Genomic DNA, 24,056 nt, shown 5'->3' on the forward strand with positions numbered 1-24,056 from the left:
TAGCTTTAAAATTTCCAATTTATTTACGAATTTTCAAAGTTATGTATACTTGTATAAAAATATTTATAATATATAAAAGTCAATTTGAAAGTTAAAAATAAATACAATTATGACATACTAAATGGGGGATAATAAATATAGGATCGATTATGGATTGCAACCTAACTTCAGTTGCGTTGCCAACGATCAAATGTATTATAGAAATCTTCACTCTATATTGAATTGCTTACATTTTTACAATTTACTTAGCAGTTTAACGTTCAGAACACTGATATTGCATGATACTGACTTAAATTTCCAATTTTATACAAATTTTTATTTCATGGTTTTATCTCGTGACAACGCAACTATAGTTGAACTGCAATCCATACTCGACCCATAATCTTTGCATACAGAAATATCCTGCTTTAAAATAAAAATTAAAGATGAATGTGTTTTGGTGATGATCATCATTCAGTCGTCGTTATGTATCTTATGTATAACCGTTCGTACTTTCTTTATTAACTCCTTCATATTTTCATATTTACCAGTGGAATCGGGTAAGTTTTCAAAATTAATGACATCACTCACGCCAACTTTAAAGTTATCGCCATTTGGCAAACTGTCATAGGGTGAAAATTTTAATACCGGTGTACCCATAAACGATTTTTTAATGACATCCGGGTTGGTTTCAGATGAGTTGCAAGAATCTTTGGAGTTGTCGCTCTCTTCCATTTGAGCTTTTGTGATGGCATTTTCATCAATACTTTCTTCTTCTGCAGCAGTTTCATGATCTGTCGTGTTAGACTCTGCTTCATTGTCCAAAGCTATAATCTCATCGACTAGAGAATCGTCAATTTCAATGACAGAAGTATTTAATTCTTGCAAGAGTTGATTTTTTCTTCGCTCAAGTTCGGCTAAGGTTGGAGATTCGGGTAAATCACTATCATTCTTTTGCTGTGGCGGGGGGGACATGGGTGGTGGCGGTGGTGGTACTGCATCGTCTTTTTTAGGGGGTTCCTTGGGAGGTGGTGGCCTCACAAATTCAATATTTGAAGTTGTTGTTGTATCGGCATCCTCAATTTCCTTTAAAATAAAAGATGGACAGTTGAATTAATTTCTGTTAAATGCAACTTTGCAATGCAGACCTTACTAACCATATCAGACACTTGTATGTCGAACGATTCATTTGCACTTTCATCGGGATTGGCTTTTGGAAAATCTTTCATCTTTTTACGTTTATATCCTTTAATAACATTGTCGCCTAGGGTTTTAACAAATTCTTCCTTCAGTTGATTTCTATTGAATGGCGGCACATTGTGATGTTTGTGGTCCTAGTAGTAAGAATAAATTACAACAATTGGTTTTTTTTTGTTTCTAACTTTTGCAACCTACATCAAAGAAATCTTCTCCGGGATCTTGATTGAAGCCAGGAAACTCTATAATTTTCGATATATTGTAGCGCTGGTTGTTTGAATCCATTTCACCGTCCTCTTCATCTGAATGCAAAATTTTGCTTCCCTAAAAATAGAAATGTGTTTATGCTCGAGTAAGAAAATAACTACCCTTGTTATTAAACTTTAACTTACATCGGAATTAAACAGCGTTATGCCAGAATGTTCATCTTTGGCATCCTCCAGCCAACCGGGTGGGTAGCCAAGCACTCTCATCCTATAGAAAAAGAATGGTAGTTCCCCCTTTCGCAAGCCCATAGCTTCTCTCAGCTTGTCGCTTATATTGCCAGGCCTTAAATGCGAAAACCTTTGTTCCACATCCACATGGTAGCGTTCTGTTTTGGAAAAGTTCTTTTTTGCCATTTTTATGCGTCTCTGATTATGTGGCATAGGACATTCCCTGATATTGTGATCAGACTCGCCGCAATTAAAGCAATTACTAGCTTTTGAAACCTTCATATTTTTCTCTTCTTGTTTTTGTCTTTTGCTGGCGGCAGCTTCCCCATCAAGTAGGGCATCTTTAATGGCTCTTTTATAGGATGGAACCTTAACTGTGTCCAATTTCGGAGCTGGAGCTGTGTCAATTGTAAAAAGTTCGCTGATGCCACTTAGATCTGGTGAATCCTCTCTGTCAGACCTCTCTATCTCTCCAGCGATCTCAGTTTCAAGCGTATTTTTTTCATTTGCATTGACTTTTTCGGCTTCAAAACGTACTTGTACGACCAGGCCGGTTTCTGAGCTAATAATAACCTTCTTTTCTGGCTCTTTTTCATTTAGTTTTTCTCTCAGCAATTCTGTGATAAGTTCACCAAACTGCTGATAGACAGAGATGTTAGAGAAACGAATTTCGCATATATTGTTCTGGTCACCTTCCTCATCTTCTAGCTCGCCTGCGAATAAATATGAACAAATAGGTTTTTTGGTCACTAAAGAATTTGGGGTTACTTGCCTTCTTCGGGTTCATAGGAATCGTCCAATGTGATGCAACTTATCTGTTGGTCATCAATTACACCACCACTGTCATTTAGAATCACTGTCTCCACATCCTCCATTATATCCCAATTTTCTGAATCCACAATGATTTTTTTATTTTGCGGAACAAAGCCAGCTGGGTCTTATAAGGGGTATGTTCGCTTACTTTGCCAATAAAAATTTGTTTCGTTGCATAGATGAAAACCACTAGGTTTTCATAAAACATCTGTTTATGGTTGCAAATAACTACCGGGGAAAACACGTTCAGTAAATATTAAATGTGTCAAAAGATCAAAATATAATCATATCAAATATATAATAATAATATGAAAAAAACCAACCTTAAGCAACGTCCACAGAGCCGATTAGCTAATACAACGCCGCAAATAAATCGATGACATTTCGATATTAACGAAATTTCGATATTATCACTTTGGGCACACGCTTTTTAATTAGATACTCCTATGTCTGTTCAGCTGTTAAGGCCAGGTTTCTCAAACTCCGGTTATAGTTTGTCGTATCGATATTCTTCTGGTTAAAGGAATTTGGTTTTCTGAATATATGCTTAAGGTGCCATCACACTACATGTTCTAGTCTTATGCCATGCAAAATTTTGCTATTTTTAAAGTTGCGGGTATAGTGTGATACCAATAAAAATAGCACATGAAAATCACTTTTCAAAATAGCACTTATTTTTTCGATTAGAGTGGTGCTCTACTCCTTCTGACAAAAACATAAAAGAATCTCCTGTTTTTGCAAGGCGGATTAAAAAAGGGTGTCTCACGCGAACAGCTGTTAATAGCCGACCAGGTTTGACGGTATTAAGATGACAGCTTTTTGTTTGCATTCTCTTTTTTGTTATCTTCTTTTTTGCATATTTTTGCTCATGTACGCACATGTATACACACATGCACACGAGTTTCTTTGTGTGTGTTGACAAAACGTCGATCAGCTTGATGACAACAATGCGGATTTCAGCATATGATTTGTGGTTGTTATATAAATGAGACCACCTTTAATTTTTTCGTCATGCTGTTTTTGTTGTAAGTTGAATGAAAACAACCATTTGTTGTTATAAAAAATCAGTTTTGCTCAACTTTTTAGGTTATGTCATACAAATATAACATACTTGTGTGATAGCAAAAATAATGAATCGTATGTAAATTGGAAATTTTGACATACATAATGAAATACCAATAATATATAAAAAGTGGCATGTTATAAGACGAGAACATGCAGTGTGATGGAGCCTTAAAACTGCCATTAGACAATAAGACATGTTATATGAGCTGTCACTTTCTGTATTCATAAGGCTTGTCTCATATAAGTCGAATATGAATAGAGCGCGCTCTAATCGGCATGTATTTCCATATGCATTGTAATTTTTTTTTACACATGTAAATAAAATTGAAATAAAAGCCCGATTTAATCGAAAAAGTTGCATATCTATTTCAAAATCCATGTGTCATATTACATTTTTCGTACGTATCACACGATGTGTACAACTTTCAGAGTTGCTGTTTTTAAAATGACATATGACATGTTCTATGAGAAATCGGGTTTCAATAAAGAGTGTGTGAGAGTGGAAAGATTGATTATTTGTGTTTTTTGAATAAAAAGCGTTTCAAATTATCAATGAAAATTAAACAATCTTTATTTATACGACTAGATCCATAGAAGTAAATAAAACAATTTATAATACATAAAAAATAAGCATGATTAACTTAAAATTGTCAGAAATAATTACAATATATTACAAAATATTATATATATACAAAATAAACTTAGTTTAAGTAAACCAAACGAAATAAAAACGCATTTCTAAATTATATAGACACAAGTGTATAAAAAGTTTATAAAAAATATGATTTTAAAAACCAAATATATGAAATTAATATTTCGAGCTTATTTAAATCAGACATGGGTTTTTGTAATACTTCACTGTTATACTTGGAGAATGTCATTGAAATAAAAGTTATAAACGTATATAACATAAAAAATGTGAGTATAAGAAATTTTGCTTAAAATACAAAAATTTTTTGATTAAGGAGTGTTCGCAATTTATAGACATTTTTTCAGAAAGTGGTTTGCGTTTAATGCCTGTAGAAATGGCATAAGATTATTTTTCATTGATTGGTAGCAGTACATTTTTCCTGGAGTTTTTGCAGGCAACAATCTTTTACTTAAATTGTTACTCATTCGAACATACTTGGATTACTTAAGCAAACGCAAGGTAGATCTATAACGTTAAAGTTGTGTTTGCAGCTGATAAAATTTTTCTCAATACTGCTTAAAATACCAAAAAAATCTAATTTCTTGTCACTTTACGGAATACCTCAACTCCCTCAGTCAACTGTTTTTCTGTTATAAATTGATTATGATTTTGACATACTAGCGATTGACAACCATACACTTTAAGTGACACAAATGTGCCAACAAGTGAAGTATTTGTTGAGCAGGTAAATTTGCACATAAACTTTAAGGGACATTAAGGGACAGCGAAGATTCTTCTTTCATATCATTGATTGCTTTCGGATTTAAATGTTCCATCAACAAGACAAATTAATCCAGATATTGTACAGCAAACAGCTGAGAATATTTTTTTCTAGCGGAGCACACACTCTGTCAACGCGTTTTAACAACGTTAGGTTATGTGTGTGCATAATTTTTAAGAACCATACCACACATTATGCGAACTAGCAATTTAATAGTTGCACTAATCACTGATTTTGACAGATAGTGCACTCGATTTTTTGTAGTAGTCCAATTGCTCCTACCTGCAATTAATTTATCTTAAGGCCATATTACACGGTATGTAGTTGTCTTATGAGATGCCACTTTTTGTATTCACATGTAATTGAAAATGTTTGTCAAAATTGTCAATTTACATACGACTCATCATTTTTGCCATTACACCTGTATATTATTTTCGTATGACATAACCTAAAAATTTTAACAAAAACCGATTTTTTAATGCGTAAAAATTGTTAACATTTTGATAAAGCTGGTTAAATAAATAATGAATAAATTTGTGAAAACAATTTAATTTGGTTTGCTTTCATTCGGCTGACAACAAAAACTGCGGATTTCTTTATGTTTTGCACACATCGATTCATTAGTATCACACGACTTGTACAACTCTACATGTGCTAAATTTGACATGCCATAAGACAACTGCATGCCGCGTAATAGAGCCTTTAAAATCCGGATTTAAAGCTCTCGCCTGCTGATTTTTTGTTTTGGGAAGAACTGTAATCAACACGTATACATCATGGTAAAACGTTTGTAGACCGTGTAAATCATGTTCCTTCTAGCAACAAATATAGACGTTCATTTTATAGAATTTAAAATTTTTTCCAATTCTTTCATTTATTAACATTTTAGGTACCTAATATACATACATTTTTTTATATTCCATTTTTTAATACTTTTCTTAGGGCTCTCTGCTAATTTAGGAAAAATTTATTTATTAATCTTGTTAATTTATTTTTTTTGTTAATTTTTTCATTTGCGTTTGAAGTAGAATAATAAAGTCAATTAGCTGAGTTGCAGGTTTCGAATTTACTTCTTGCCCAAGGTATCACGCCATTCGGAATATTTATCCATTTCCTGATGAAGTTGCAATGCTTCCATGCAAGCGTTGAAGAAGGGAGAGCCAAAACACTCTTGTCTGTTTTTCACACCCAGTATTGAGCAGAGGATAGTTAAGCGGAAGAAAGCATTGAATGGGGAGAAATATAAGAAATTATTAAAACAATTTTAAGTAAAGTTCTAAGGCATATTGAACACATACATCTGTATATACACAAAAATGTGATCAAAAATGTTGTTAAAATTCAAAAATGTTCCTTTTCAAAAAGTAAAAGTTAAGGAATATATAATACCGTATTAGGCTTGGGGCATGGAGCTTATTATTTGAGATGGAGACTCAAAATATGGGCATGAACTTGTATTAAAAATAAATTTAATAAAGAACGATATTTAAGCATTCCGAATTTGGAAAAAAATAAACAGATATATACATGGGATAGAATTCAAAATATATCGTAAAAGACGGCGGTATTTTTCGTAGGCAATTTCTTTTTATTTCATATTCGATTTAAAGCAAAAACAAATGAATAAAATACAAATAAATAACTAATTTAACATCTGCGATTGTCCATTGACAAATTACATAACCTTCCAACATTAACTGTCAAAATGGACTATAAACATAAGTGAAGGGAGAGAACTGGAAAACATTTCGCAAAAGACGCTAAAGCGATTAAAGGTGGTCTCAATTGTAAACAATTAAAGGTGTTCTCAATTGTACAACAACACAAAAACCATATGGTGACATCGCCATCATATCATCAAGCTGATTTACAAAATCGACGATTTTGCCAACACACACAAGGAAATTTGTGGGTGTAGGTGGAGTGCACTATCTGGCAACAGGATTCAATAATACAAGGTTAGGTCATTTGCGAAAACATAAAGTGGCTAGGCCCCGCGACCATCATTAAGGATATCAAATCTGCAGATTGACAATGTCATCAAATAGAAGAAAACGTAAACAAAGATGAATGCAAAAAGAGAATAAGTTGCCATCCGCAACGCCAAGTACTGCCAAAAATTAAAAAATTATATGTCGGCTGAGCGATGGGCTTAACCTTATTCAGTGAATTCTGATCCGTCAACGAGTTTGGTTGTGTGTGTGCATTATTTTGACGACAGAAATCAAGCGTCATTCTGTGTTGTCATGTATGAAGCAGTGTTTTTAGGCATCAAAGATAAAAATTGTTTATCTTTTGCATGTTGCGTCTGTGGGATTTGTTTGCAGAGTTGCGTTTCTCAAAGCAATTCTCAAAAACAAAACTCAAAGCGCCCATTCTGTTTTGGGCGTAGTATCATGTAACGAATAACTGGTGTTTTTTTATCATTCTGCTTTGGCCTTAAAGGTGGATCTACATACCATGCGGGCGCATGCGCTTTCGTCAAAAAGTTAAATTAGGTAGCTTTGTATTGGGAGTTACACAACAAACGCACACAAGCGTTTATTGAATTGTCGACGACTCTTTTACTTGGACGCGTTGATATTCGTCTTCGATTTTTTACTTATAGCCAGTACTGACTTCGATTTTTCGCCCGAACACCTGTCAAATGGCATTGTAAAAAATGGTTACGTAGAAAATGCGAGCACATTCTGTAGAAGTGGTACTGAGTTCTATGCATGGCATAGTTACCAGATAGTGTACCGTAAACAGCTGAGTACAATTTTTTCTTGCGAATTGCACTATCTGTCAACGAGTTTTGGTTGTGTGTGTGTGTATTATAGTTAAGACCCATAAAACACACAAACGACGAAAAATTGCGTGAACTAGTTACATACACAAAATCATAGTTGCACTAATCACTGATTTTGACAGATAGTGCACCAAATATTTTGTTGTTGGGCAACTGCCACTACCTGTAAATGAATATATCTTAGTTTTATGAGCAAAAAGATAGCTGCGCCAATAAAAATTTCACGTTCAATTAATTGCAAATGTAATTAAATGCTCATTAAATGTGCACCAATAAACTTTGCTTCAATGCTGTTGTCTTTGTTGTGTGTTGTTGTTTGACTTTTGTTTGTGTTCTGGCGAAAAATAGAGTCCATCGGATTGCACAAAAATTCAATAGGAATTTAAGCTGCTAATGAAGTCCAAAAAACAGATTAGAAAACTGTAGAAAAATGTTGTGTTTCAAATAAAATTAAGTGCACGCACGAATTCCGAATGTATGGGGGAGCTACTTTGAACAAAAGCAACGCTTAAGGCGCTATTACACGTCATGTGGATGTCTTATGACATGCCACTTTTTGTATGCACATGTAATTGAAAATGTTTGTCAAAATTGTCAATTTACATACGATTCATCATTTTTGCTATCAAATCTGTATAAATTTTTTTTCGTATGGGATAACCCAAAAATTTGCGCAAAAGCTGGTCTCACGCGAACAGCTGTTAGCAGTCAGCCAGGTTTGAGGGTATTAAGATGACAGATTTTTTTGCATTCTCTTTTTTGTTATCTTCTTTCTCGCATTTTCTCTGCTCCTGTACGCACATGTATACACACACGCACACAATTTTTTTTTATTTGTGTTGACAAAACGTCGATCAGCTTGATGACAAGATGGCGGATTGCACCATATGATTTGTGGTTGTTGTACAAATTGAGATCACCTTTAATTGTTTTGCCATGATTTCCCCGAAGTTACTTTGTGAAGACACATAAGTCCGAATTCACGTATAGACCTCTAACGTGAAACTGGAATTTAGTACCAACATTTAATAGGGAAAGTTTCTGCAGTTTCTTCGTTCGAATTTTAAATAGTCCATTTTGCAGTTGTCCGTGCAATAGAAAATTTTAAAGTGTATTACATACATACTTCATTTTAATGGATTATTTACACTTCTAAACAAACAATTTTTAAGTCTTTCAACTCGGTAATTTGATAGTAATTCATGTTAGGGATCCTTGAGAAACTTTTTTCTTTATTAAAAACAAACTTTATGGTGTTAAAAGTCAAAATACAAAAACCAATTTCATAAAGAAAATATGGAAAAGCTTGTTGATTTGATAAGGCACAACAGGCAGGGTTCACTAATTGAAGGTTGCGTTGGATGCCATAAACAGAATGTGCCATGAATATTGAGGACGTCAAAATGTACCGATTGAAAATGACACAAGAGAAAACGTCAATGATAATCAAAAAACAAAATTATAAGCTTATCGCTTTCCGTAACCTTATACCATGTTTCCACTTGGAGTAAATCAAGATTTGAGACGAGGTTTCCCATACACTTGCAGCAAATCTCCTTCCTAATTGAAATGCAACACTGCATTTGCATTAATACCGGTTATTATTGGGATGTCAGATTTTTCTTAACATCTGACAATTCTTATTGAAATTATAAAATTTGGTAGTAATTTAATAAAATCGTTTCACAAACTTAATTGCTGACCGCAATGTATAAATCGCAGTGGAGACGGGTTTTGGAGATTATCTATAATCTAGTGGATTAAGCCTCTAGTGGAAACATGGTTTTATTTAGTGAATCCTGGTATAATAGATTAACAGCCAGATTCTCTAACTCTGTGTCGCTTGGATAGTGACTCGCCTGACTCAAACATCTGTTTTGCCATTAGAAAATCAGCTGATTTTGACATACAAGCTAACGAAAACCACACATTTTAAGCGACACAGAATTAGGGGAACGGTGTGTAAATAAAAAATGTAAATGTTAAAGAAAAAAAATTTAATAATAAAAAAAAACGTACCAAATTAAAGAAAACAACTCATGAGGAACGAGATATATTTGTATATTCAAATCAACGAGTAGGCTAGAATTCGGGCGATGTGGCGGCTGGGCCGCTGGTCTGACTTGCTGTTGCGTGTTGAAAACGAAGTTTCCACAGTCTGCTGACTTCATGGCATCCATTGTAAATAGATTTTTTGTTTGTAATTTTTGATTATTTTCGAAAAGCGGAAAATGAGAGCTTGGCTCTTATGTGTTTTAAAATTAAAATTTCTTGGTTTGCAGAGAGAGGTAAGAGAATTTCAAGTTACTTTCTAGTTTGATCTTTCGACGGCGACTTTCGTATAATACACAATGATTCATATATGTATAGATTTTCGATTTTTTTTTATTTTGTTTTTTGTTTTTCGATTTTTTTCTTTAGATTATATATAAAGAGGAGGAGTGTTTTTAACGTGTTTTATCACAATATTTTTCAATAGTTCTTTTTTGTTTAGTATTTCTATTTTTTGTGTAATTAAAAAATACGTACATACATAATTAAGATTTGCCAGCAAATTTAAACATTACACTTTTTATCTAGTTTTTTTTTTTATCTTTTTTTTTGTGTTCTGGGTGGGGCTGTGTTCTTTGTTTGCATCATGAATAATTTATATGAGTGTGTAGTATTTTACAATTGTTGCAATATTTCTTATTCCAGTGTTTGGCAGATTTGGGACATTTAAAATGTGCTCACATTGGTCTGCCTCAACAATTGGCAAAGGAAATATTCATATAGCATTAATGTTTATATATATATATAAATGTTTTCTTGTCGTTAGCAATTTGTCAAATATTTGGTAAAACAAAATTTTTGTTTTGTTTATAAATGAAATAAATACAAAAAGTTGCTGCAATACTTTCTTGTTTCGTGTTTGTTTTCGAGGGTTAAAAAACAAGGATTACCATATAATTATTAGGAAAGGGGAAAAACATATAAAATAAATAAATATATATGTATGTAAAAAATCCTTGTTTAAAAATGCTGTGCAAATAACTTTTACATTAAAAGTAATACTATACATAAATAAAAATCAACAATATTAGATGCAACTAATTCGGATTTTTTTTCTCTATAAAAAAACAGATGCAACTTAATAATAAATAAAATTAAATTATAAATACAATAAATAAAAAATTTTTAATAAGAAAAAAATTGTAAGTACAAGATATTTGTTTTTGATTTTTCGATTCTTCTTCTATGTGTTCTTCTTTTTCATCATCATATTTGATGTATTAGAAGAAGTTGACCTCAAATTGCAGTATGACGTCTATTCTTCTTCTTTTTCTTTTTGATTGAATTGCAAAAAAACACAAAAAGTGAGATGGGTTGATTGATAACAGGCAAAAGGCAACACTTGGGAATTATAACTGAAAACAGTTATGTTGTAATCGGCGGCATATTAAACCTTATCGGCGAACCATTGACAATCTTAATGAAATCTTGTAATTGTGACACCTCTTCGCCCGGTATAAATAGGACTTTTAAACATTCGCCAAACCATTTTGAATCGAAACAGTCTTTCCTTAAAAACAAAACAAACAAAAAAACGAAAAAAAAAATTAAACACAAATCAAAAATACTAAAAAAAATTAATACAAAAGCCAATTGAAAAATTATATATAACAAAAATTTAAACATGTTAAAATTAATATCTTTAAGCTATATTTTTCTTTTCATTATACTCGTCAAATAGATAGATGTATAAATATTTAGTTATTCTCTAAAAGGGAAGCAAAATCAAATGATAAAGGGGCACCATTTATGACTTTAATAAAATATTGCAGTTGAGTTACTTCTTCTTCGGGTATTAATAAAGCATTTATACACCCTTCAAAAGTTTGATGAGTGAAACACTTATGCCTGTCAAATTTGAAAAAAGAGAATAAATATATAAAAATAGTATGATGGATCCCATATATATGAAAGAAAAAATCTCTTCATATACAAATAAAAGATAAATTGAAAAAAAAAAATCCAACATAGATAATTCGCTGTGATGTATGGGTAGAATAAAAATTATCCGATTTAAAGTAAATATACACCAGATAATTATTGATCTGGTATTGAAACAGCAAGTGAAATCAAAAAGTAAATATACATACCCCAGATAATTATTGATCTGGTATTGAAACAGCAAGTGAAATCTCAAATAAAATTCCTAATGTGTAAATGGCATATTCTAATCTGCTTAACTTTGCCAAAGTAGGAGCTGTGTAGTCCCGATCTGAACCATATACGACGCGAATGTCGAAAAGCCTAACATAAATCACTGTGTCAAATTTCAGCGAAATCGGATTATAAATGTGCTTTTTATGGGACCAAGACTTTAAATCAAGAGATCGTTCTATATGTCAGCTATATCCTATTAAAAAAAAAAAATCTTGAAGGGCCAAACACAACTTCCTGTCCCAAATTTCGGCGAAATCGGACAATAAATGCGCCTTTTATGGGTCCAAAACCTTAAATCGAGAGATCGGTCTATATGGCAGCTATACCCAAATCTGGACCGATCTGAGCCAAATTCAAGAAGAATATTGAAAGACCTAACACAACCCACTGTCCCAAATTTTGGCAAAATCGGGCAATAAATGCGCCTTTTATGGGCCCAAGACCTTAAATCGAGAGATCGGTCTATATGGCAGCTATATCCAAATCTGAACCGTTCTGAGCTAAATTTAAGAAGAATATTGAAAGACTTAATACAACTCACTATCCCAAATTTTGGCAAAATCGAGCAAAAAATGCGCCTTTTATGGACCCAAGACCTTAAATCGAGAGATCGGTCTATATGGCAGCTATATCCAAATCTCAACCGTTCTGAGCTAAATTTAAGAATATTGAACGGTCTAACACATCTCACTGTCCCAAATTTCGGCGAAATCGGACAATAAATGCGCCTTTTATGGGTCCAAAACCTTAAATCGAGAGATCGGTCTATATCGCAGCTATACCCAAATCTGGAGCGATCTGAGCCAAATTCAAGAAGAATATTGAAAGACCTAACACAACCCACTGTCCCAAATTTTGGCAAAATCGGGCAATAAATGCGCCTTTTATGGGCCCAAGACCTTAAATCGAGAGATCGGTTTATATGGCAGCTATATCCAAATCTGAACCGTTCTGAGCTAAATTTAAGAAGAATATTGAAAGACTTAATACAACTCACTATCCCAAATTTTGGCAAAATCGAGCAATAAATGCGCCTTTTATGGACCCAAGACCTTAAATCGAGAGATCGGTCTATATGGCAGCTATACCCAAATATGGACCGATCTGAGCCAAATTCAAGAAGAATATTGAAAGACCTAACACATCTCACTGTCCCAAATTTTGGCGAAATCGGGCAATAAATGCCCCTTTTATGGGCCCAAGACCTTAAATCGAGAGATCGGTTAATATGGCAGCTATATACAAATCTGAACCGATATGTGCCATTTTGCAGAAAGATGTTGAGGGGCCTAACTTAACTCACTCTCCCAAATTTCGGTGACATCGGACAATAAATGCACCTTTTATGGGACGAAAACCTTAAATCGAGATATCGGTCTATATAGCAGCTACTTCCAAATCTGAACCGATCTGGGCCAAATTGAAGAGGGATATCGAAGGACCTAACACAACTCACTGTCCCAAATTTCGGCGACATTGGACAATAAATGCACCTTTTATGGGCCGAAAACCTTAAATCGGGAGATCGGTCTATATAGCAGCTATATCCAAATCTGGACCGATCTGGACTTAATTGAAGTGGGATGTCAACTGGCCTAACTCAACTGACTATCCCAAATTTCAGCAAAGTCGGATAATAAATGTGACTTTTATGGCCCTGATACCCTAAATCGGCGGATCGGTCTATATGGAGGCTATATCAAGATATAGTCCGATATAGCCCATGTTCGAACTTAACCAACTTATGGACAAAAGAAGAACCTGTGCAAAGTTTCAGCTCGAACGGACATGGCTGGATCGTCGTAGATTTTTAGGCTGATCAAGAATATATAAACTTTATAGGGTCGGAAATGGATATTTCGATGTGTTGCAAACGGAATGACAAAATGTATATACCCCCATCCTTCGGTGGTGGGTATAAAAAGGAACAAATTGACATCATCGATGAAAGGAACTATAAAAAATTTAAAAAATTGGATGTCGGCTCATCGCTTGTCGCAACTTTATTTTTGTGTAGGAATTAAAACGAGTAAACGCGGGTTAAGTTCGCCTGAGCACCGATTCGAACAATACTTTGGATAACTCTAATGAGAAACCATCGTGCAAAATTTCCACCAAATCGAAAAAGAATGGCTCCCTCTAAATGCTTAATAAGTATATTCGGGATATCGGTTTAGTTGGGAGCTGTATCTGAACATGGAATTGGAGGCCACTGTAGCGCAGAGGTTAGCATGTCCGCCTATGACGCTGAACGCCTGGGTTCGAATTCTGGCGAGACCATCAGAGAAAACATTTTGTTTGTGAGGCAATATGCCATGTAAAAACTTCTCTCCAAAGAGGGGTCGCACTGCGGCACGCCGTTCGGACTCGGTTATAAAAAGGAGGCCCCTTATCATTGAGCCTAAACTTGAATCGGACTGCACTCATTGATATGTGAGAAGTTAGTCCCTGTTCCTTAGTGAAATGTTCATGGGCAAATTTGCATTTGCATGTTACACTTGGCGCAAATCTAGGTTTGAGAAGAAATTTGGGAAATCTCGTATTTTGCAACGAGGTTTCCCATACATTTTCAGTGTGAGCAAATCTACTTATTTGAGGAGATTTGCAGCAAATCTCCTTCGAAATTCAAATGCAACACTGCGTTTGTATTGAATACCGGCTATTATCTGAAGTTTTGGACAGCACTTTTTCTCAAAATCTGACAATTTCTTATTGAAGTTATAAAATTTTGTAGGCAAATTTAATAAAATCGTTTCACCAATTTAATTGGTTAACAAACACAAATCACTTGAATCGTAGTGCAAACGGGTCTTGGAGATTATCTCAAATTAAGTGGATTTAGGCTCAAGTGTAAACGTGGTTTAAAATGTTGTATCTAAACTAATCATCGGTATCGGATGATCAAATTCTGATAGTATTTTTTTCCAATTCGAATAAAATTGAAATGAACTTATGAATTTCAACATTATCTTGAGAACTTGTTCCACATTCTGCATGGTGGAGGGTATTTAAGGGATTCAGCCATGCCGTACTTTACGGCTATATATTTGTACTCATTTATTGTATTTTGTTTATTATTAAACATATAGAAAGCGCCATTTGTCAAAGTAAACAGTCGATTCGCTTTGTACTTTGGTCAATTCAATGGAAGAGAAGGTGTTTGTTAGACAAGTTTTTTTTTCCATATTTTCTGGTGGTTAGAGAAACGGCAGCAAACTTTTTGTAGGTCATGGAATTTTAGTCAAAATCGATACTTGCCAAAGAAATCTCATTGGAAATATTCTTCGTGTTCATTACCTTGAACTACAATATTACATTCACGTTTCATGTTAAAAATTCAAAATATTCTTAAAATAGCACAATTTAATAAGACGTCTCATACCATGCAAAATTGTTTTGTTGAGTACTTAGAATTGAAATGGATCATTTTCAAAGAAGCACATGTTTATTTATTAGGTGTGTACTATATTCTCTTTTAGCGAAATTAGTTAATGATTATTTTTTTTTGATAATAGATTTTGAACAAAAAACTTGCTTATTTCATTCAGTAGGACATTCCCTCATTACATTTGACAAAACTTTTCATAAAATGTTATTGAAATTTTTGAAGTGTTTTAAAAAAGTAACTGTGAAAAAAGAATATAGTACCAGCCTTAAGAAATAAATGAAAAACAAAATATTAATTTTAACTTCTTGCAGCTTCAAAGTAGGTTTATTTAACAGTTCTTCAAAGGAAATTAGTCAAATAAACCTACTATAAAGCTGCAATAAGTTTTGTGAGTACGGGCATTAAACTCTTGCGAAGCTCCAAAAGGAAATTGCAAATATATGCATTTTATAGGCTCGCATATCTAACGGTTGTTCTTGAGTTTTGCAATCTTTAATGTGAATCGCCATGGCTGAATAATAAAAGGTTACGTCACTTGCCGAAAACAAAAAGTGGAAAGTCCCCATAAATAATGATGATGTCAAAATGTGTCAATTAAAGGCCTGGTTATGCTCTCGCAAACATACCGTAAATGTAAGAAAACGTGTCAGCTGTGTTTTGGCTTATGAATACACATACAACTGATTACGGAATGTCTGTCGACTTTAACCGGAAAGTATAATTCAGTAAAAACAAAATTTTACGTTCCGTTTTCGTGTCAGCTGACAAAATTTTAACAAATTTCAATACCAAAAATTTAATTTGGAAAAATGCTGTTTTATGATTTTTCTGTGGAATTTATCATAATTTATTGTCTATGGTTTAAGTTTTGGTTGAATGGATAGCCCAGCATGAAAAGGTGAGTTCACTCTGTGGCCAGTCTGACCTTTGGTGAAAAGAAAATGAAAAATGTGTGATGACAAGAAATTACAAGAAGAGAGTACGGGGCAAGCAAATACGCCAATACGGCGCCGTCGTATGCGCTAATCCATGTTAGCACTATGTCGTGAAACTGGAGTTCATTCAGGGATTCCACACATTCCGCCAAGAACTCCGACGTCACTGTCCTAGAACCCACGGCTTTGTGGGCCGCCATATATGTATCCTGATTTCTAGAAATTGTAAATCCCTTCCCAAAGAACATACACTCGTCTGGCAGTGTCAACGACGTACCGATATTTTGTGTGTCGGAGTATGGGCCCAAACTAGTCCCTGTCACCATCTTGGAGTTATCTATAAAGACCGAATCCCGACAACACCCCACCCTTGAGGCATTCCCCTTATCGCCCGTCTTCTGATTACATTATCTCCGAAGTCCACGTTAATAGCCCCGTCACGTAGCATACAGGCACACAGGGAGCAACTTAGTTGGAACATCTGCGGTTCAGGGCGGGAACTGTCGACCCATCTCCTCGTTATTATTTGGCCTCTCAAAATTAAGGAAAGCCGCCATTCCGTATTCTGTCAGTAGGATAGACGGGTGCATGCAAGTTAACATGTCCGTCCGTCTGTTACTGTAGAAATCGCGCTACAGTCTTTAAAAATAGAGATATTGTGCTGAAACTTTGCACAGATTCTTTGAGAGAACACTAAAACGTTAAAAACACAAGTAAATTAAAAAAAGTTAACACCAAAGCTTAACATGTTTGCAAAAATAATTTATAATTTAAAGGAAAAAATTTTTGCAAAATTGGTTTAAATGTAGCTAAGTCATCTGTTTTTTCTTCATTCACAATAAATTCGCCATTCACAATTATTCTTTTACTCAAATTTTCTGGTTAATCTCTATTCGTTGCAACTTGGCAAGGAGTCGGATGAGAAATCTATTCTCTCAATTGTCTATGACTCCTCAGGTGACGATTATAGCATCTCAACATAGAAAAAATAGGGCAAAAGAAGTCGGTGGCCTCTTCTAGAGGATTGCATACCAGATGATTGGTAACTCAACATACTACAACCCACAAACTATTGTATTACATTACATAGATGTCTCATCCGACTCTTAAAAATGTTCAGTTTTCGATTCACGATTAGAAATAATCTAAGAAAATTAAGAGTAGTAATAAAACCGATTGTTTAAAACTTGTTGTGAATGAAGAAAAAAGTTGATTTAACTATAAATTATTTTTATACAAACTATTTACGTTCTGCTGTAAAAAATTTTTTGTTAATTTTTTTTTTACTTCTTCTCACTTTTTCAATGAAATGACCAAAAGAAAACGTCAGATTTCTAATCGTTGCAACTCATTCCCATTTTTCGGGGTTCTTTTTATACCCTCCACTATAAGATGGGGGTATACCAATTTCGTCATTCTGTTTGTAATACCTCGAAATATGCGTTTAAGACCCCATAAAGCATATATATTCTTGATCGTCATGTCGTTTTAAGTCGATCGAGGCATGTCCGTCCGTCTGTCTGTCAAAAGCACGCTAACTTTCGAAGGAGTAAAGCTAGGCGCTTGAAATTTTTCGCAAATATTTCCTATTAGTGTAGGTCGGTTGGGATTGTAAATGGGCCAAATCGGTCCATGTTTTGATATAGCTGCCATATAAACCGATCTTGGGTCTTGACTTCTTGAGCCTCTAGAGGGCACAATTCTCATCCGATTTGAATGAGAATTGCACCTAGTGTTTTGGTATCACTTTCAACAACTGTGCTAAGTATGATTCAAATCGGTTCATAACCTGGTATAGCTGCCGATCCTGGATCTTGACTTCTTGAGTCACTTTTCATCCGATTTGGCGCAATTTTCATCCGATTTGGCTGAAATTTTGCATGAGGTGTTTTGTTATGACTTCCAATAACTGTGCTAAGTATGGCGCAAATCGGTACATAACCTGATATAGCTTCCATATAAACCGATGTGGGATCTTGACTTCTTGAGCATCTAGAGGGCGCAATTCTCATCCGATTTGGCTGAAATTTTGTACAACGGCTTCTCCTATGATCTTCAACATACGTGTCCAATATGGTCTGATCTATAGCTATAGTTTGATACATCTATAGCTTGATACAGCTCCCATATAAACCGATCTCTCGATTTTGCTTCTTGAGCCCCTACAAGGCGCAATTCATATCTGAATGAACTGAAATATAACACATTGACTTCTACAATGTTCAGCATTCAATTCATTTATGGTCCGAATCAGACTATTTGATATAGCTCCAATAGCATAAAGTTCTTATTCATTATTCTTTGTTTGCCTAAAAAGAGATACCGCGCATAGAACTCGACAAATGCGATCCATAGCGGGCCGGCCGAACTTAGCACGCTCTTACTTGTTGTCTCTATGCGAGTTCAAGACCAGTTATTTTTTGCTGGCATTTACCACAGAAGTAACTATCAAACCTATGATTGTCCAACTTATTTATTAGTTGACAACCGTGGATGATTTTATTTATTAATATATTTTTCTGAAAACCCTAAGACTTCTATACAATGTAAGAGTCTATGGTACAATCAGCTCACAAGAAGAGGGAGACAATACACTATGTAACAACTATTGAGGAATAAATCTCCTTCTAAGATATTACAATATAAAAAGTTTGCTTTTTAAATTATATTGGGTTGCCCAAAAAGTAATTGCGGATTTTTCATATAGTCGGCGTTGACAAATTTTTTCACAGCTTGTGACTCTGTTATTGCATTCTTTCTTCTGTCAGTTATCAGCTGTAACTTTTAGCTTGCTTTAGAAAAAAGTGTGAAAAAGTATATTTGATTAAAGTTCATCCTAAGTTTTATTAAAAATGCATTTACTTTCTTTTAAAAAATCCGCAATTACTTTTTGGGCAACCCAATAATTTAATTTCCCGCTAACAAATTCCTAACAAAACCATTCTAAACGAAATATTTCTCACCGATTATCTTAATGAAAATTATAAAGCATCCTTAGCAATTCATATTTTGCAGCATCTAAACGTTGCATTAACATAAAACTCAACACTTTTTCAATTTACTTACAATGTTGACTGAAAGAGCATATAGATAGCAAAATAATGAATGGCTCATACAAATGAATGGTCTTACAAACTTACTTGCATAGTCGGTGTATACTTGTTTCACGGAATAAATTATAACAATCGTCACATATCTTATCCAGGCGATAGAACATGGTCTTATTGTAGATGCCTTTGCACTCCAGATCAAAGAAATTACTCCTCTTCGCCATGTTATGATTGCGGGGTAAGGCTGTAAACAATGGAACGAAGATAAGGAACATCACCACCGAGATTTTAATGTTGCGGGAACACATCTGCAATAAATAATAAAGAGGAAAAATTTAATCGATAAGAGCGACTTGAATGGGACGTAACTATCGGTGGTGGTAGCATTAAATGGATAAAATAAAGTGAATTCAAAACTAAAAATAACTCATCGATTGCTATATTTAGACTACAAGCTGCAAGACAATCTGCAGGCATCATTTTGGAGCAGCTCTATTCCTGGAGATTATTTGATCTATCATTCGGACAATCGATTAGGTTTGAGGAAGCATTGATGGAAAAGAAAATAAATTGCATTACGCTACGTTCTTAGGTCTGACTGTTTGTTTGTAAATATATTACATATCGTTTCTTGAACTGTCAATGAACCCAACTATATTTTTTCAATATTAAAGAAGGGGCAAATACACATACAAGTCAGGATGTACTTATAAGGTGAGGTCAACAGCTGATTACAATTTTTTTATTTTTGTTTTGATTTTGTAATATGCAAATTTTGCCCATGAACATTCCACTAAGGAACAAGGGCAAATTTATCACATATAAATGAGTGCAGTCCAATTCAAGTTTAGGCTCAATGATAAGGGGCCTCCTTTTTATAGCCGAGTCCGAACGGCGTGCCGCAGTGCGACACCTCTTTGGCGAGAAGTTTTACATGGCATAGTACCTCACAAATGATGCCAGCATTAGGAGGGGAAAACCACCGCAGAAAATTTTTTCTGCTGGTCTCGCCAGGATTTGAACCCAGGCATTCAGTGTCATAGGCGGACATTCTAATCTCTGCGCCATTTTGTAGTAAATGTAAATGTCAAAGGCTTAATAAAATAACTGTGATTTTGTTCTAAAATCTCGAGGGAATGATCTATTTGATCCGATATTTCACACATAAGCCACAAAACAGTGTTCCAATGATGAAAATACAAAAATAAATTACATTTGAAGAAGATAAGTTGTAAAACAAAGTTTATTTCTTAAACCACGTTGACATTTCAATTTACAGCATTTGCCACTAAAGGTAGTTTGTTTGGGGGTAGAGTTTTGTTGTTGTGCTAATGTCCCCAACTCTTAATTGTACCATGCATCTAAGTCAGATACAATCAAGGTAATTTCATTTACAGGTAGCGTACCGCAAACAGCTGAATACAATTTTTTCTTACAGAGTACACTATCTGCCAACGAGCTTTCATAACATGCGGTTGTGTGTGTATTATAGATAAGAACGATAAGACACATCAAAATCGAAAAATGTTGCGAACTATTAAATACTGAAAATCAGAGTTGCAAAAAACACCGATTTTGACAGATAGTGTGTTCGATTTTTTGTTGTTGGCCAACTGCTCCTACCCAGGATGCACTAAGGTGAGGTCATGCGAACAGCTGAGTACAATTTTTTTATTTATTTTTTTTGATTTTGCAGTAAATCTAAATGTCGAAGGCTTGATAACATAGCTGCGATTTTTTCTAAAATGAGGTTATATTTGATCGGATATTCCAAATATAAATAACAAAACTGTGTTATAACAATGAAAATACAAATATAAGAAACATTTGAAGAAATTAAGTTGTAAACAAAGTTTATTTCTAAATCCATTTTGACATTTCAATTTACGGCATATGCCACTCAAGGTAGTTTCGTTGGGGTACATTTTTGTTGTTGTGCTAATGACGCTACTAAAAGCTTCCAAACATTTTTTTAGTCTAAATATGTCTATGCTACATTTTATTAACAAATATCGTTGTTGAACTACTTGTTTCATATTCTTCTAGAGTCATTCTTAAATTATAAAAAATAATTTTGTCAAGTATTGTTCTGACAACTAGAATGGAAAAATATTAATCACCTTTTAGCTACCTTATAAAAAAATATTGACATCAAGTAACGAAATTTCTAATTTTTATAACCACCATTTATAGGAAGGGAGTATGCTAATCTAGTCATTTGGTTTGTTACACCTCGAAATATTAATTTGCTACCCCCATGAATTGCATATAATCTTGATCGACATTCTTGTTCGCTTGAAATTGTTTACTGATATTTCTTATTCTTATCCATATAAACCGATCTCAAATTTGTCTGATATAGCTCCCATATAAACCGATGTCCGGATTTAACTTCTTGAGCCCTTGGATGCCACAATTGTTTTCGGATGTGGCTAAAATTCTACATGGAGTGTTATGTTAGATTTGCAACATGGAAATTATGGTTCAAGTTGGTTTATATCCTGATAGAGCTCCCATATAAATCGGATCTAACGATTAATCCTCTTCAAGTTTCAATTTTTGCCTAATTCGGGCAGAAATTTGGTACGTAAAGTACACATATGACTAAGTTCGTTTGCCAAATTTTTTTTTTGCCAAAAACAGAATACATGGTGGTGGGTTTTCAAAATTCGGCCTTGTCGAACTTAGCTAGTTTTTTCTAGTTACTTGTTTTAATAGCTTTTTGATGAATAATTAAGTTCCAGGTCAATGTTGTTTGTTTTTTAATTTATTTTTTTTTACTATATTTCGCCTTCCTTCGGTTGGCATCAATTTAATTTTGTTTGTTACACTCTTATGCATTTCAGGGAACGCCGTATATTATGTTGCCGTCCTGCAGAACATTTTCACAAAAAAAAAACTCAGTGATTTGCCTGTTGCATGTGTATTGTTGTATACTTTTGTATAGCACCACCTTGTCATTGATCCAACCGCGCCAGACGATATTATCTCATCATCTCACATTGTGTTCTAAAAATAAACTTGTCTATAAATGTATGGTTCGTTGTCGCAAACATTTGTAATACCCCATCCCATCCCATCCATTCATCCATCTATGCATCCGTCTACGTGCGTTTATTGTAAAACAAGTCTTTGCCCCGCTTGTGCTTTTCGCAGATGTTAAACGATCGGACTTTTTCGTGTACACCGCCGCCTTGCAATAAAGACAGCTTGACGGCGGCAAATAAAATGTTTAAGGTGGTCTAGCTAGAGTTTGTTGTCTTTCATAGAGTCTCACGCCATAGGGATTCTAAGAAAATGAACTTGATCTATTTTTAAAGTAGACCAGCAGCAGCATGAGAATTTATGGGCGGCATAGAAAATTGGCTTTTGTCTTGAATTCATTTTGGAAACCTGAGCATAAAATAGTAAAAGTGGAACATGTGAGCCCATAATGCAGTGTCTTACATACGTGCACCATTCGCAATGTATCCTTTGTGACAATATCCCAGACTTGATACAAAAGATTATAATGAAAAAGATGAAAAAGAGCACCACTTCCGATGATTTCGATCGAAATTTTGTGTTCGTTCGAGCCATTATTGAATTAAGAAGGTTGGGTCAATTGCCCAATAACAACCTACAACCCCGTGGCGATGGTGGCGCTAATTCCCATTAGGCTGTCAAATTTTCTGGACACTTCCTAAATATCATGTGAAAAAGGAACAACATGTGAACAAATTTAAAATCTAAACTAAGCATTTGACGATCTACGGGGATTTGGATACAACCCTGAAATTGGACAATTGCACCCTGGTTAGACCAAAAAAATTTAACACCACCACAGGGTGTAGTTTCCGTTTGTAATGGTGTTGCATTTCTTACACCGCACCAAGTCTAAGTTGGAGAGTGCACCACTTTATAACTGCCGCTTTCAAAGGCACCTACACCTAAATAATGGCGTACACTGAATATCATGTATATTGGTGAACGATAAAATTTAGATAAACTTTACGCACTAAACAGCTGATTCTTATCACTAAAGCAAATTTAGTTTGAATGAAATGTTTATTTTGTACGCGTTCTCTGTTTTATATGCAGAACAATTAACACAGCTTTGTGTCTGTCCATCCGTCTGTTGTAATCACTCTACAAAAATTTCGTTGAAATTTGAAACATTGGGTAGTTTTAGGTCTCCCGACATCCGTCCCAAATATAGTTCGGATCGGACTGTATTTAGATATAGCTTACATATAGACCGATATGCCGATTAAGGGTCTGAAGCTTATAAAAGCTATATTTATTACTACTATATATTATACACAAGGTGGTGAGTATTCAAAGTTCGGCCCGGCCGAACTTAATGCCTTTTTACTTGTTTAACTTTTCCGCGTTGCTTTTGTGGAATTTGTGTGCAGAGTTGCATTTTTGCAACGCGACGCTCCAAACCAATTCTCAACGCGCTCACTCCGTTTTGCCCTTAAGTGTATATTAATGGATTCTTGTTCATAAAAATTTTCTATTGATTGAAAACTTTTGCGAATTTTTGAGTTTATTAGAAAGTTTTTATGATATTTGATATATCATCACAGAAAATTTCATGGAATTTGGATTTTATAGAAAATTTCGTGTAAATTTAACTTTTGCTAAATGTTAATTTTTCTATTTTGTTATGGGTTCATTTTCTTGTTTGAGCTAGTATTTGTGTAATATTTTACATTGTTTATTAATATACTTTGGAAAAATTCTGGTCAACATTTGTTTTCTGTTAAACATTAACCTAAATAAAATTAATGCCATAAAT

General features: G+C 34.3%; 2 protein-coding genes and 1 long non-coding RNA gene across 7 annotated transcripts in view; 1 reads left to right on the forward strand and 2 right to left on the reverse strand.

The window, feature by feature from the left end:
* Positions 1–2,761, reverse strand: LOC106085186 (zinc finger CCHC domain-containing protein 8 homolog). 2 transcript variants are annotated; one of them, XM_013249285.2, is made up of 6 exons: positions 2,747–2,761; positions 2,383–2,651; positions 1,569–2,323; positions 1,375–1,500; positions 1,128–1,313; positions 1–1,065 (listed from the first exon to the last, which is right to left on the reverse strand). In XM_013249285.2, the coding sequence occupies exons 2-6, from the start codon at positions 2,483–2,485 to the stop codon at positions 454–456; spliced, it is 1,782 nt and encodes a 593-aa protein (XP_013104739.2). In that variant the 5' UTR covers positions 2,486–2,651; positions 2,747–2,761; the 3' UTR covers positions 1–453. The 2 variants fall into 2 exon arrangements, with proteins under 2 accessions (XP_013104739.2, XP_013104740.2); XM_013249286.2 differs by lacking the exon at positions 2,747–2,761 and having other exon boundaries at positions 1,137–1,313; positions 2,383–2,698.
* Positions 2,762–4,297: 1,536 nt separating this feature from the next.
* LOC106085184 (ion transport peptide) overlaps positions 4,298–24,056 on the reverse strand; it is a 124,476-nt gene continuing 104,717 nt past the window's right edge. For 2 of the 4 annotated variants that reach the window (XM_059368724.1, XM_059368723.1), the window contains exons 2-3: positions 19,364–19,581; positions 11,426–11,591 (exon numbers count right to left, since the gene is read on the reverse strand). In XM_059368724.1, the coding sequence (XP_059224707.1) occupies positions 11,441–11,591; positions 19,364–19,581 (369 nt within the window). In that variant the 3' untranslated portion in view covers positions 11,426–11,440. Of the gene's footprint in view, positions 6,076–9,714; positions 11,254–11,425; positions 11,592–19,363; positions 19,582–24,056 lie in introns of those variants that run through there. The other 2 variants (XM_013249282.2, XM_013249281.2) reach the window with 2 other exon arrangements.
* LOC131997627 (uncharacterized) lies at positions 15,809–21,049 on the forward strand. Its single transcript, XR_009398313.1, has 3 exons — positions 15,809–16,186; positions 20,712–20,911; positions 20,970–21,049. It is a non-coding gene; the product is annotated as an uncharacterized LOC131997627 (long non-coding RNA).

This window comes from Stomoxys calcitrans, chromosome 5 (genome assembly GCF_963082655.1).
Source record: "Stomoxys calcitrans chromosome 5, idStoCalc2.1, whole genome shotgun sequence".
Lineage (NCBI taxonomy): Eukaryota > Metazoa > Arthropoda > Insecta > Diptera > Muscidae > Stomoxys > Stomoxys calcitrans.